The 11711-nt window shown below is 42.0% G+C and overlaps 1 protein-coding gene and 1 pseudogene across 1 annotated transcript in view; both read right to left on the bottom strand.

Moving 5' to 3' along the window:
- Positions 1-1184: 1184 nt before the first annotated feature.
- SVEP1 (sushi, von Willebrand factor type A, EGF and pentraxin domain containing 1) overlaps positions 1185-11711 on the bottom strand; it is a 214264-nt gene continuing 203737 nt past the window's right edge. Inside the window, exons 45-48 of the mRNA XM_062207773.1 lie at positions 10564-10659; positions 8725-8820; positions 4725-4818; positions 1185-1510 (exon numbers count right to left, since the gene is read on the bottom strand). Coding sequence (XP_062063757.1) covers positions 1489-1510; positions 4725-4818; positions 8725-8820; positions 10564-10659 — 308 coding nt within the window. The 3' untranslated portion in view covers positions 1185-1488. The remainder of the gene's footprint in view (positions 1511-4724; positions 4819-8724; positions 8821-10563; positions 10660-11711) is intronic.
- On the bottom strand, positions 4103-4200 carry LOC133772085 (U6 spliceosomal RNA; annotated as a pseudogene).

The following is an 11711-nucleotide window of genomic DNA, read 5'->3' as shown; positions in this document are numbered from 1 at the left end:
TGAGGAAGTCTCCATCCTGGAGACTGGCACGGTATAGTGGCAGAGGTGGGTGCAGCCATGGGGACCCAGGGGGTCGCTCCCCTCTCCTTGGGCAGCTGCAATTCTTTTCTGCAGGAGGACCAGGAACCTTTCTCCTTTCCTATCTTCTCCCTACTGCCATTCTCCCAAAGCAAGCGAGCTCTGGGGTTACTGCTTCCTAGGACAATCCTGTGTGGTCTAGTGAGGTTTCTACCCCATCCTGAACACTGTTTCTGTTTGAGAACAGGTTGCCTTGCAGTCAATGTTTCCCACACAGGCTAACTGACCAGAACCAGCAAGATCACTATGACTGCCTAAATGACCTCAATGTTCACTGTAATCAAATTTCCACTCTAACTCACATTCCCACCAGCATTGTAACAGTTGACAATCACCACAACCACCAACAGAAGATTCCATAAAAGGACAAAAAGAAGGCAGTGCTAGTTTCAAGAGTTAGACTGTCCTCTTCCCAGAGAAACCTTGACCACTGCTCTCACTTACCAGCTTATTCCTCCCTGTAAGTCCTGTTGCCCTGTACCCACTCATCCCCAGATGGACTGAGCAGCTAATTTGTGAGCTAGGCTCCTGCATCTCCAGCTTTTGGCCACTGAATAAAACTTGGGCTGTTGATGGTTAGCTTTGGTTTCATTATTGGCTTCCAGACACTGAACAGACTTAGGGCTCTGTGTTGGAGTCCCCCCACATAACAGGGGTCCCCTAAAATGGGGTTGCACTATGGCCCAGGTATGTTTATCTCCCAGTTCTTTCATTGCTTATTCTAGATGTGAGAAGGACGGAGAGCACTTTACTTTGTGAACTTTAGTCATTTTGCCTCCCTCTCTATCTGCTAAGTTGTTGTCCACTTCATTCCAATGGTTGGGAGAAGAATCTCCAGGCTGCTCTGGCACCAGGACAGAGTTCTATGAGGAGGGCACTAGGCCCAACGGTTACTCTTCAATTAGATAACAAGAAGCCTTGGTTGTTACACACATTATAAGAAAATGGAACTAGAATGAAGGGGTCCTGGGTTATGCCATCACAGCTCAAAGCACATGGATCCTCTTTCTTATTTGTTGGCCACCTGACAAAATGGAACTATCCAATAAAATATTTGGTAGCAAAATATATTTTAATTGTAAAATTTTAAGTAACTAAATAAAATGTATACTAGGAATTTTCCCAATAGACAGCAGAGTATGTACATTTTATTAGGGTAGAGCAGCATCTATTTAATATAATTTTTATATAGAAAATACAGGCATATTTAAAAATGGCAACATGTAAGAAAGTATATCACAAAGAATAACAAAATATATCACAAAATAAAAAAGTAAATCCCAAATAATGTGTTTACTAAACAAAACAAGACCCAGCACCATGTTGGACTTTGTGTAAGTTCCAGGATGTCCAGGTGCCACCAGGAAGAGATGATCCTGCTTTTGGGGAAGCCAGTTGGTTGGGCAGTGGTTAAAACCCAGTCCTCCTTTTCCTGAAACACAAAACAAAACAGATTCAAGAGAAGAGATTGAAATGACGAGGCAATAGCACTCTGGTGCTGATCAAAACAGGATTACAGATCTTGGACACCTGGGTGTTGACTGTGATGATGTTTGCAGGGAGGGGGTCAGCTCTGGAGAGAACAAGGGTGCATGGAGAACAGGCACTAAGCTGTGAACAGATCTGAGAAGCAGCAGATCTGAGTTCTAGTCCTGATTGTCACTGATTTCCCACCTGGCAATTCTCATGAAGGCTTGGACCTCGGGAACCTAAAGGTCTCCTTCCACATCAACAATCTATAGTTTCTAGTAGTGCCATTTGTTTAGGACCAACTTTTCTAAGATACTTACAGAAATCAGAGGAAACAATTTTTCCCTAAGGATTAAAGTACCTGGAAACAAGACCACATCAGTCTTATTCACGAGGAGAGAGGTTTTAGGTTGAGGGATTGAAAGGCTGACCCAACACTTGATGTCAGGAGAATGTTCCAACTGTCAACAAGCATTTATTGAGCACCTATTTTTGTGCTTGTACAAGGTGCTAGGCATACAATCCTTAATTCACGTAACATTATGGGAGAGAGGAAAACAATTATTTGCAAATACTTATTGTTTGGACTTCTCAGCGAAGATTTCTCTCCCTCCCATTGTAGGGAATTATATTCCACCTTCCTTTTTTTGGGGGGAGTTATTAGTCTCCACTGCCCTTTAACCAAAGTTTTGACAAAATGAACCATCATATTAATACAACACAACCCAACCTTGGGCCACAGTTCATTGGTCTGTGCTGAATCTTATAGTTAGTCTGGACCAAATAGAGTCCTTCTCCTGGGTTTTTAAGCTGGGAGAGTGCTCTGGATACCACAAGTGACATGTAACATATGGGAGCTGTAGGCAGTGGTTCCCAGAGAAAACCACTCTGCTGCCAGAGAGGGTGGGCAGACCTGGGGAGACAGGAGGTGGAGCAGTCACAGGGGGCATTCAAGTCCCTGGGGTTGGTTCTTCTGATGCTTGGCCACTCCTGGGCCATGGGGTTCCATGCAAGGTCCCTCTATTGTGACCAAAAATTCCTTCTTTGCCTAATCTAATTACAGCTTTAACAAGAGAGTCCTAGTTAATATGGGTCTCCAAGAAGAAGTGACTACAGACAAAGAAGAGGAAGCCTGCCTGGTCTCTTGGGTCATTGGTGAGCCATTCCTTGATAGCAGAATGCTGCCCCTCACCATTTTTCTTGAATTCCTATATTAAACTTTTGCATTAAAAATCTAGCTTCTATCCTCTTTAATAATAGACACACTTTCATAGAAACTAATAACTAGCCTTTCCCTGATCAAGGAAGAACTCCTGGGGGAATATTTAGACATTGGGAACCTATGCAAACTCCAGGTTTCTTTTTCCTTATCTGTAATGCATTGAAATATAAAGACTAAAATTATAAGAAAGTTTTAAATACTTTGTTTTTGAGTCACTTTTGGTTTTGATTTCTTTTTAATTAGCTCCCAATTTTTAAAATTCTTTCAAACTTACTCTAAGATAGACTGTTTTCTTTATCTTGACAACTTCTAAATATATTTGTTCCTTTCCAATTTCTCTTTAGAGCTCAACTCTATAGAGATGCCATACACTGGAGATGATATGAGGAAATACATGGCCACAAGGTGGATTTTGTCACTGATTGGGTTTTTATTTTAACAGCTACACAATTTTACAAGTTGATGTTGACATTCTAATTAAAATGACATAATAAGCAATGGAAAAATAAGAGTTATTTTCAGTTAACTGAATTTCCCACTTTATAAAATATGAAAATACCCACTTGTTTTCAATGATTCCTTCAAGATGAGTATAAATGAACAGATTACAAATCTAAATGACATAATACAGTATGTATATTGAAAATCTTAATGTGGAGCTGATAATATTCCAACCTTGAAACATATGTGAGGACAAGGTTTGAATATTGAAAATATTTTATACACGTTATGGTATAATATTTCTAATGCTTCCTGAGTTTTTAAAGGTACAAATTACCCCTTTTAAGAAAAAAAAAAGATTTGTTTATTTCTCTGAAAGGCAGAATTTCAGAGAGTAGGGGAAAGACAGAGAGAGATCCTCCATTTGCTGGTTCAATCCCCAAATGGCCACAATGACTAGAACTGGGCCAGTCCAAAGCCAGAGTCCAGGAGCTTCATCTGGGTCTCCCACATGAGTGGCAGAGGCCCAAACTTTTAGGTCAAATTCTGCTTTTCCCAGGCCATTAACAGGGAGCTGAATCAGAAGTGGAGCAGCCAGGACTCAAACCAGCCCCCATATGGGATGCCAGTGGTGCAGGTGGTGGCTTAACCTGCTTTGCCACAATGCCAGCTCCTATAAATTATCTTAACTATTTCCCCTTTGACTTATTTTTGTGATAATGTTTTCTCAACTATGATATTTATCTGGAGAGACATGAGAAATCAGTTAATAAAACTACAGTTTTTTGTAGTCAATGGAAGACTGTAAATATAAACACTAAATATATGAAAAAAATTAAATTAATTAAAACTAAATATTTAAAAATCAATTCCAACACTGTTTATTGTGGAAAAAATATGTGGAACTTCATGAATTTAGATATCATCCTTCAGCAGGGGCCATACTGATCTTCTCTCTATAGTTATTTTTTTACTTATTTGAAAAGGAGAGAGAGAGAGAGAGAGAGAGAGAGAGAGAGAGAGAGAGATCTACCTGCTGTTTTACTCCTGGCAGGGGCTGGGTTACCCCACTCAGGAGCTTGGAACTCATGCTGGGTCTCCCACATGGGTGGCAGGGACCCAGCTACTTGAGCTGTCACGGCTACCTCTAAGGGTGCACATTACTAGGAAGGTGGGTCAGAAGCAGAGCTAGGATTTGAATCCTGGTTCCCAGATGGGACCCAGTATCTTAGCTCCTGCATCAAAAATCAGCCCTTCTCTATGTAATCCTAATTATAGTACATTTGCAGCCACAGTGAACACAAGACTATTTATCTTTTAGATATCACTGCTTTACTTGTCAATTTTGAAGTAGCATTTCTTAGCTTTGGCTTTTTCACACTTAGAGAATGTATCTCAATGTAGATATTTTTAGATACAAATGTTTGCACCCAGACCAGAGATTCCTTCTGGAATGACATTGGGTTTTGAAGTCTTTGTGTTCTAGATGGATGTTAGTTGCTGGTTGTCTTACCTGGAACAGTCATGTCCTGTCCAAGATGAGAGACAATGGCATCGGTTTGGTCTTACACATTTTCCTCCATTTAAGCAGGGAAACTGGCAGACAGCTGGGATGAAAAATTCACGCATTTATTTAATTAACACTGAGCAACTCTGAAGATTTTATGAAGGCACATGGAGTAAGATCTGCCGCTACTTCCTGCTGCGGCCGCTGTACTGCTCAGGACATCAATTTTGCTGCTCTGCTTGATCTCCTGTCCTTACGTGGCACCACCTCCCTCTGTGCGTCTAAGCCAGTCGGTGCCCATGGTTAAGTCTCGGGTTCTGTCTCCATGGTCAAACCTGTGCTGATCATTCCAACTGCACCAATCTCTTTTTCTTAAAGATTCATTTTATTTATTTGAAAGGCAGAGTTATAGAGAGAGGTACACACACACACACACACACAGAGAGAGAGAGAGAGAGAGAGAGAGAGAGAGAGAGAGAGGGAGAGAGAGAGAGAGAGGTCTTCCATCTGCTGGTTTACTCCAGCCAAAATATCTGGAGCTGAGCCAATCCAAAGCAAGGAGCCAGGAGCTTCCTCTGGGTCTCCCATATGGGTTCAGGGACCCAAGGACTTGGGCCATCCTCTGCTGCTTTCCCAAGTGCATGAGCAGGGAGCTGGATTAGAAGTGCAGCAGCCAGTACATAAACCAGTGCCCATATGGGATGCTGATGCTGCAGGCCAGGGATTTAACTCGCTGCACCACAGCACCAGTCCCAACCTTTCTCTTCTTTAATATTTTTATTTATTCAACCAATTCTATAACTTTACTGTTTTGAAATATATATATATATATATATTTATATATATATATATATTTCTCAATTGGGTTAGAAATCTCTTGATTGACAGAATGGTTAAGTCAGATGACAATTCTGAGGCACAAGGATTGTCTAAAATAACAGATGATTCAACAGCTCTTTGTGTTTGGCTAAGAAACACATTTCAAAGCTTTTACCAGTTTTAACTGGGATTACAGAGCCTGGATTAGAACTAAAAATTCACCACAAATGAAACCATGGAAGAATATCCCAAGATAGACCATACAGCGATCTTTCTCATAAATCCACAGTCCTTTAATGAAACTCTTCATCTGCACGAATTTATTTGTTGAAATAAAAAAAGACACTAAAATTGGAAGAAGACCCAATACCAGCAAGTTTAATATATCAAAGAGAGAGGGGGAACTCCACAGAAGAACACAATAATATGCCTATAAGGGGAAATCTGGAAATAAGAAACATTTCAGTCTTAGAAAGGAAGGCAATTTCCTGGATGAAAAAATCATTTTGGGTAAGAAATAAACAAATGTCCTTTTTTTCCAATGGCTTATTCAGAAAATATAGGGAAAATGCCTGAAAGTAAATACCAGACACTCGGTAAGCACAGGGTAGAGAAGGTAAGAGATAGGACAAGTAAAATATCCATTTTCCCTTGGAGGAGCTCTCTAGGTAAGTTCCAGTGACAGCAGGCCAGCAGGATGGCTCTATCTGCAGCTTCATAAGAAAGAAAAACAGGAAGTAAAGCAGGATGAAAACCATCAACAATAAGAGCCGGCTTATGGTTTCTGCTTGCTGATAGTAGCTCCTCTTTGAAGGAGCATGCTGATCTGGGGGTGTCTGTACTATCCAGGCACTGTTTTTTCTTCCCTGTCTAAAAGTCTAACATTTGCCCCTCTCTGAGTTTATATTGATGTTCCTGGGGTTCCACTGGGGTCCACATGGCCTCTGCATGGTTCCATTTTCCTCCCCATGAATGTTTCTCATGGGAGATTTACAGATCTCTGTCTTCAGCGTAGATGTATCGTCTGAGAACCTTCAACGATTGATTACACAACAGCCTATCAGACCACTCCCCCTGTGCATTCCAAACTCAGCATGTTTGAGCTCCTCATCTATACCCTCACACCTGCAGCTCCTGGGTTTTCTAGCTCACTCAATGGTAGCGCCTTCCACCCTGGGGCCCTTGCTAGAAATGGCAATGTTCATAATTTCTAACTAAGTGGTCCTGATTCTATTTCAAATCCACCCCAAACTTCTCCCTCTACTTTTTTTTTGGTTACTGTTTCTCCAGATTTCGTTCATTCTGTTTCTATAACCCCGTGGATCTCTCTAAGTCTTGCTTCTTGCCATTTTCCATACTGCTGTCAATATCATCTTTCTAAGAGGAAATATGATTAGATGATTTTTCTTCCTTAGAACTGCTGCTCACAAGACAACCCTGCATCTTGAACTTGGCACGCAGTGCATTGCCTGGTCTGACGCATCTTATCCTTATGGCTTCATGTTCAATCACTCTCCTACGTTTTCTCTGTGGCTTCAGTCATGCCTGATTGAACATTTTATATTCCATGCCTTCGGCTAGAATGATATGAAGGTACTTCAAAAAGTTCATGAAAAATGGAGTTAAGTCACATTTATTTTGGTGCAAAAAAATTAGAGATCCATCTATACAAAGAGTTTTCAAAAGTTTACAAAAAATGTGCATTATGAAAAAAATTAAGCAAGGAGTTACAAAATCTTTTGCGCCAAAAATGACCTTATCTTTTAATGCCATTGTCCCATGAACTTTCTGAAGCAACTCATCGTACATTAACCATGTTCAGCCTGGAAGCGGGGAAGGGAGGGCCAGCTGTAGACCTTGGCCATAATCTGGAGAAAGCGTTTTCTACTATGTCCGCAGGGCAGAGTAGGCCGTGAGAGATCCTGGTAATCAAAGACGAAGGGGAAGGAGTCAGGAATGACTTGTTCTTCCAGAACCGCACCTGCCAAGAGAAGGTACCTGGAAGAGGGCAGGGCTGGTTCGCGGGGGAGTTCAACTTTGGATACATGAGAAATGTGGATAAATATTAAAGCTGATTTTTTTTTTATAAACCAACACTACATGGATCACTTTTGGAGTCTAACACAAATGCTTCAGATTCAGCCCCTGTGACATTTTCCCTTTTTTACACTCATCAAGGGCTCAGTTTGGGCTTTAGGTAGACTGATGGCATCCCTTACTGCCTCTGGGACAGTTTCTTTCACTCCCATTTCCCTGGGTTATTTATTAACAGTGCCCTTTTCACGCCTGAAAATGTCCTGGTTTGGAAGCTAAATTATAAGGTCAACTGGTCTCAATTTTCATGACAACTTTGACATCAGCAAGCCTGATCTACTTGACATCCTACCCCACCGAAGAGGCAGTACCAATACTGCCCATCAGAAGGGTGGTGGAGTATGAGAATTCTTACCCCATAAATACAGCAATCCTTATTCTAACAGCTGTTTAAAATTTTTGGACATTCAACAGGTTAAAATCTGTCATTTCAAACTGATTGACTTGACATTGACTAACAAACCTGTTATATTCAGGCACCAACCATGCTAGGCATTGTGTATATCAAGACGGCAAAGAAACACCCCTGCTCTTGAGTGGTGTAGGGTGGTGGAGGCTGGGATAGATCATCAAGCAATTAAATAAATGTCAAAGTGAAGTGGGAAAAATGCTATAGGAAGGCAAGAGTGGCTAATTGGATGTCTATCACTCATCAGTCAACCACATTTTATTACCATTTTCCATGATAACAAGACACCTTTGTTGGGTTTCTTCATTGTAACTTAAACTGTATTTATAAGCCTTGTTCTTTCTAAATAGTAACCATGGGTTTAGTAATTTGGAGTAACATGAGTCCCAAAACTCTGCATAACATTTTCCCTACATTCTTCAGCACATAGCAAATGACATGAAACAGACAACTGCGTCAAGTCAGACACTATTCTTTGGCACGAGATCTTGAAAGGCATTTTCTTGATAATGATACAGTTCAATGTTGAGATCATCATTCAAGAGACCATCCTAAAGAATGTTGAAAAACTTGGGCCCCTTTTTGCTTCAGCACCTCCTCTGAGTTTGAGCTACAGATCTCAATGTCCTCTGGGGCTTCATGGGACAAAGGCACCAAGACAACCAAGAGGGAGAGGATGCCTACCTGTATGACAGCGGGACCCTGTCCAGCCAGATGGGCAGTCACACTGGTAAGGGGCCACACAGCGGCCACCATTCAGACAGGGAAGGATGCATATTGCTACAAGGAGAAAAATGGGAGATTGAAAAGGATGTAATCAAAATACACATGCTTAGGTATGTTCCAGTGTTCAAGAATCATTTTCACGGAGAAGTGAAACCTTGTATGACCCCCTACGTAATCTTGCCATATGTGCTGTGCTTATTAACGAGCAATGCCGGGCACGCACAATCAGGACAACAAGTCGGATCCTCAGTCAGATGTATTGACTGCAATGCCAAATGGACTCTCTCCGTGAGGACACGATGTAACCTATGTCTGCTAAATGCTTTGCTTTCATTTTCCACAGCATAAGCAGAATGATTTCTTTTTATCTTTGTTTCCAATTTCCATTACACATTATATATAAAATGCTCTAAGAGGGTTTGCTTGCCTCGGGGCTCCAATGAACACCATGTGAGAATGGGAATCAGATGGGCTATAGCAAGCAAGCGTTTGCAAGATTTCAGTAAAAATGGGACAACTTGCGTTTTATTTCCTAGGACTTGAGGCCTGAGGGTGCCCCAGCCAGGCTGTCCCTATACTCGCCATACCAATCATTCCTCCTACTAAACACCATTGAACCCTCTGAAGAGGCATCACGTGCTTCAAAGGTGTGAGGCTGTCCACTGCCTGTAGCCAGAGTGTAGTTCTCTAGCCGACAGGAGTGGCATCCCCTGGGAGTTGGTTACAGATGCAGAACCTCAGGATCTGCATTTTAAGGCCCGGCCCAGAGGCTCTGCATGCACACGAAGGCCTGGGAAGCTCTGGCTTTGGCCTCTTGCAGGAGGGCAGGCATTTGCTGACTGAGCTCAGCCAGCTGAGCCAGGCCAGTGCTTGGGAACCTTGCAATAAATGCTCCCTGAGTCTTTGGAGCAGTGGGGAGATAGCAGGTTCAGCCTGGGAGTCCCAATTGAAAAGGAGCGACTGTGGAAAGAAAATGCAATCCCTCGTTCTTCTTAATCCCTATAAGGTCTTTTCTGTATGTTGATAGCAGCCTAAATATCTCTTTTTCCTAAATATCTCACTTTTCTCTTTACAGATCAGTTGAAAAAGTTACATTTACAATTACGTAGTCTTACAAAATGCCTGAGCTTTAGGAAAAAACTGCCATAAACCAATGGCCCTCACTTCGATGACTCTTCATGGTTTACAGACCCCACTCCCAATGAAGCAGGAAGCTGTTTTATCCTTATGTAAATATGTTAAACCACTTATTGACATTCCCCATGGAAATTCCAATTGAAATACGTTTTTGTAAGGGCCAACATTCTGTATGAATTTACCAAGCATTATATAGGTATAGGAGTGCCAACTTCCCTTATTTTCTTAATTAGGAGCAACTGTTCTTAACGACAAAGAGAAAATGGTGGGCTGCAAATATTGCCTGCAAAGTACAGTGTGATATGATGCTATGCAGTTATACCAACTGCAGCAAGGATTGGCACAGGCCGTGGTAGACCCGACATCAGGGAAGGAGCAGGAGGACAAGCTCCTTCCCAAGAAGATTAACGAATTTGTGCCAGGAGACGTGTGAAGATGACTTTCGATGGATCTTAACAAGTGCATTTTAAGGTCTTTGATATTGTATGTCTCCTGCAACCTACTGGCATGCTCAGATAGGCCCTATGAGCTCTGTCTGGTCTTAGGAGGATTCAAGCAAAGGAATTTCTCCCAACAGTACAGCCAGTTTCTAGTAATTCCTTTCAGTCGGCAGCTTCCAGGGGAATCGTCAGGACTTAGACGATTTGGGGGCAGACTCACGTTCTTCACACAGGCGCCCCATCCAGCCATCCGGACAGGAACAGGCATTGGGGCGCTGGCAGACTCCTCCGTTCTGACATGGGAATCGACAGACAGCTGGCAGAGAAGCAGGACAGGACATGAATACAGGGAATGATGGAGGAATGGTATCCAGGAGATAGCCTTGCTCATTTCCATTTCATAATATTTCCTGACTCAAACTTTAAGGAAGAGAAACCAAGCTGAATCTCAAGAGGAAATGACAACATATGAAAAGCCTAGTATTTTTTGGTTATCATTACGGTTTTTTTCTCTAGCTTTACTGATAATTAACAGACAAATAAATATTGTTTATATTTGTTTTATAGCTTGATATTTTGATTTACATAGAAATTACCAAATAATCAACACAATCAATTTAATTACCATAGTCATCACCACCCCCATAGCTACCTTTCCCTCCCTGCCTGCCTTCCTCCTCTGTCATGTAGTCATATTACTCTACATTGCCATTCCAGAACTTACTTGTCATGCATAACTGAAACTTTGTACCCTTTGACCAGTGTCTCCCCATGTCCCACCTTCTCAGCCCGGACAGCCACCACTGTGTGTACTCTCTGCTTCAATGACTATTTCAGATCCCACCTAATCAGCGAGATCAGTGTTTGTCTTTCTGTGTCTGGCTTATTTCACTTAGAAGAATGCCCTCCCAGTACATCCCATGTTGTCACAAACGCTAAGATTTCTTATTTTAAAGGCTGAATAATACTCCATTTTGTCTGTTTATCTTTCTGTCACATTTTCTTTAACCATTTAGATGTCTATTGCCATTTTTTAAAATTAAACTTTGTTTTTTTATTAAATATTTATTTATTTGAAAGTCAGAGTTAGAGGAGGAGGAGGAGCAGGAGGGAGAGGGAGAGGGAGAGGGAGAGGGAGAGGGAGAGGGAGAGGGAGAGGGAGAGGGAGAGGGAGAGGGAGAGGGAGAGGGAGAGAGAGAGATGTCTTCCATCTGCTGGTTCATTTCCCAAATGGTTACAAAAGCTGGGGCTGGGCCAGGCCTAAGTTAGGAGCCAGGAGCTTCCTCTGGGTCTCCTACATGGGTGCAGGGGCCCAAGACCTGGGCCATCTTCCGCTGTTTTCCCAGACGATTAACAGAGAGCTGGATC

This window comes from Lepus europaeus, chromosome 12, assembly GCF_033115175.1.
Source record: "Lepus europaeus isolate LE1 chromosome 12, mLepTim1.pri, whole genome shotgun sequence".
Lineage (NCBI taxonomy): Eukaryota > Metazoa > Chordata > Mammalia > Lagomorpha > Leporidae > Lepus > Lepus europaeus.
The sequence above is the reverse complement of the archived record's forward strand: the minus strand, read 5'-3'. Positions and strand labels throughout refer to the sequence as shown.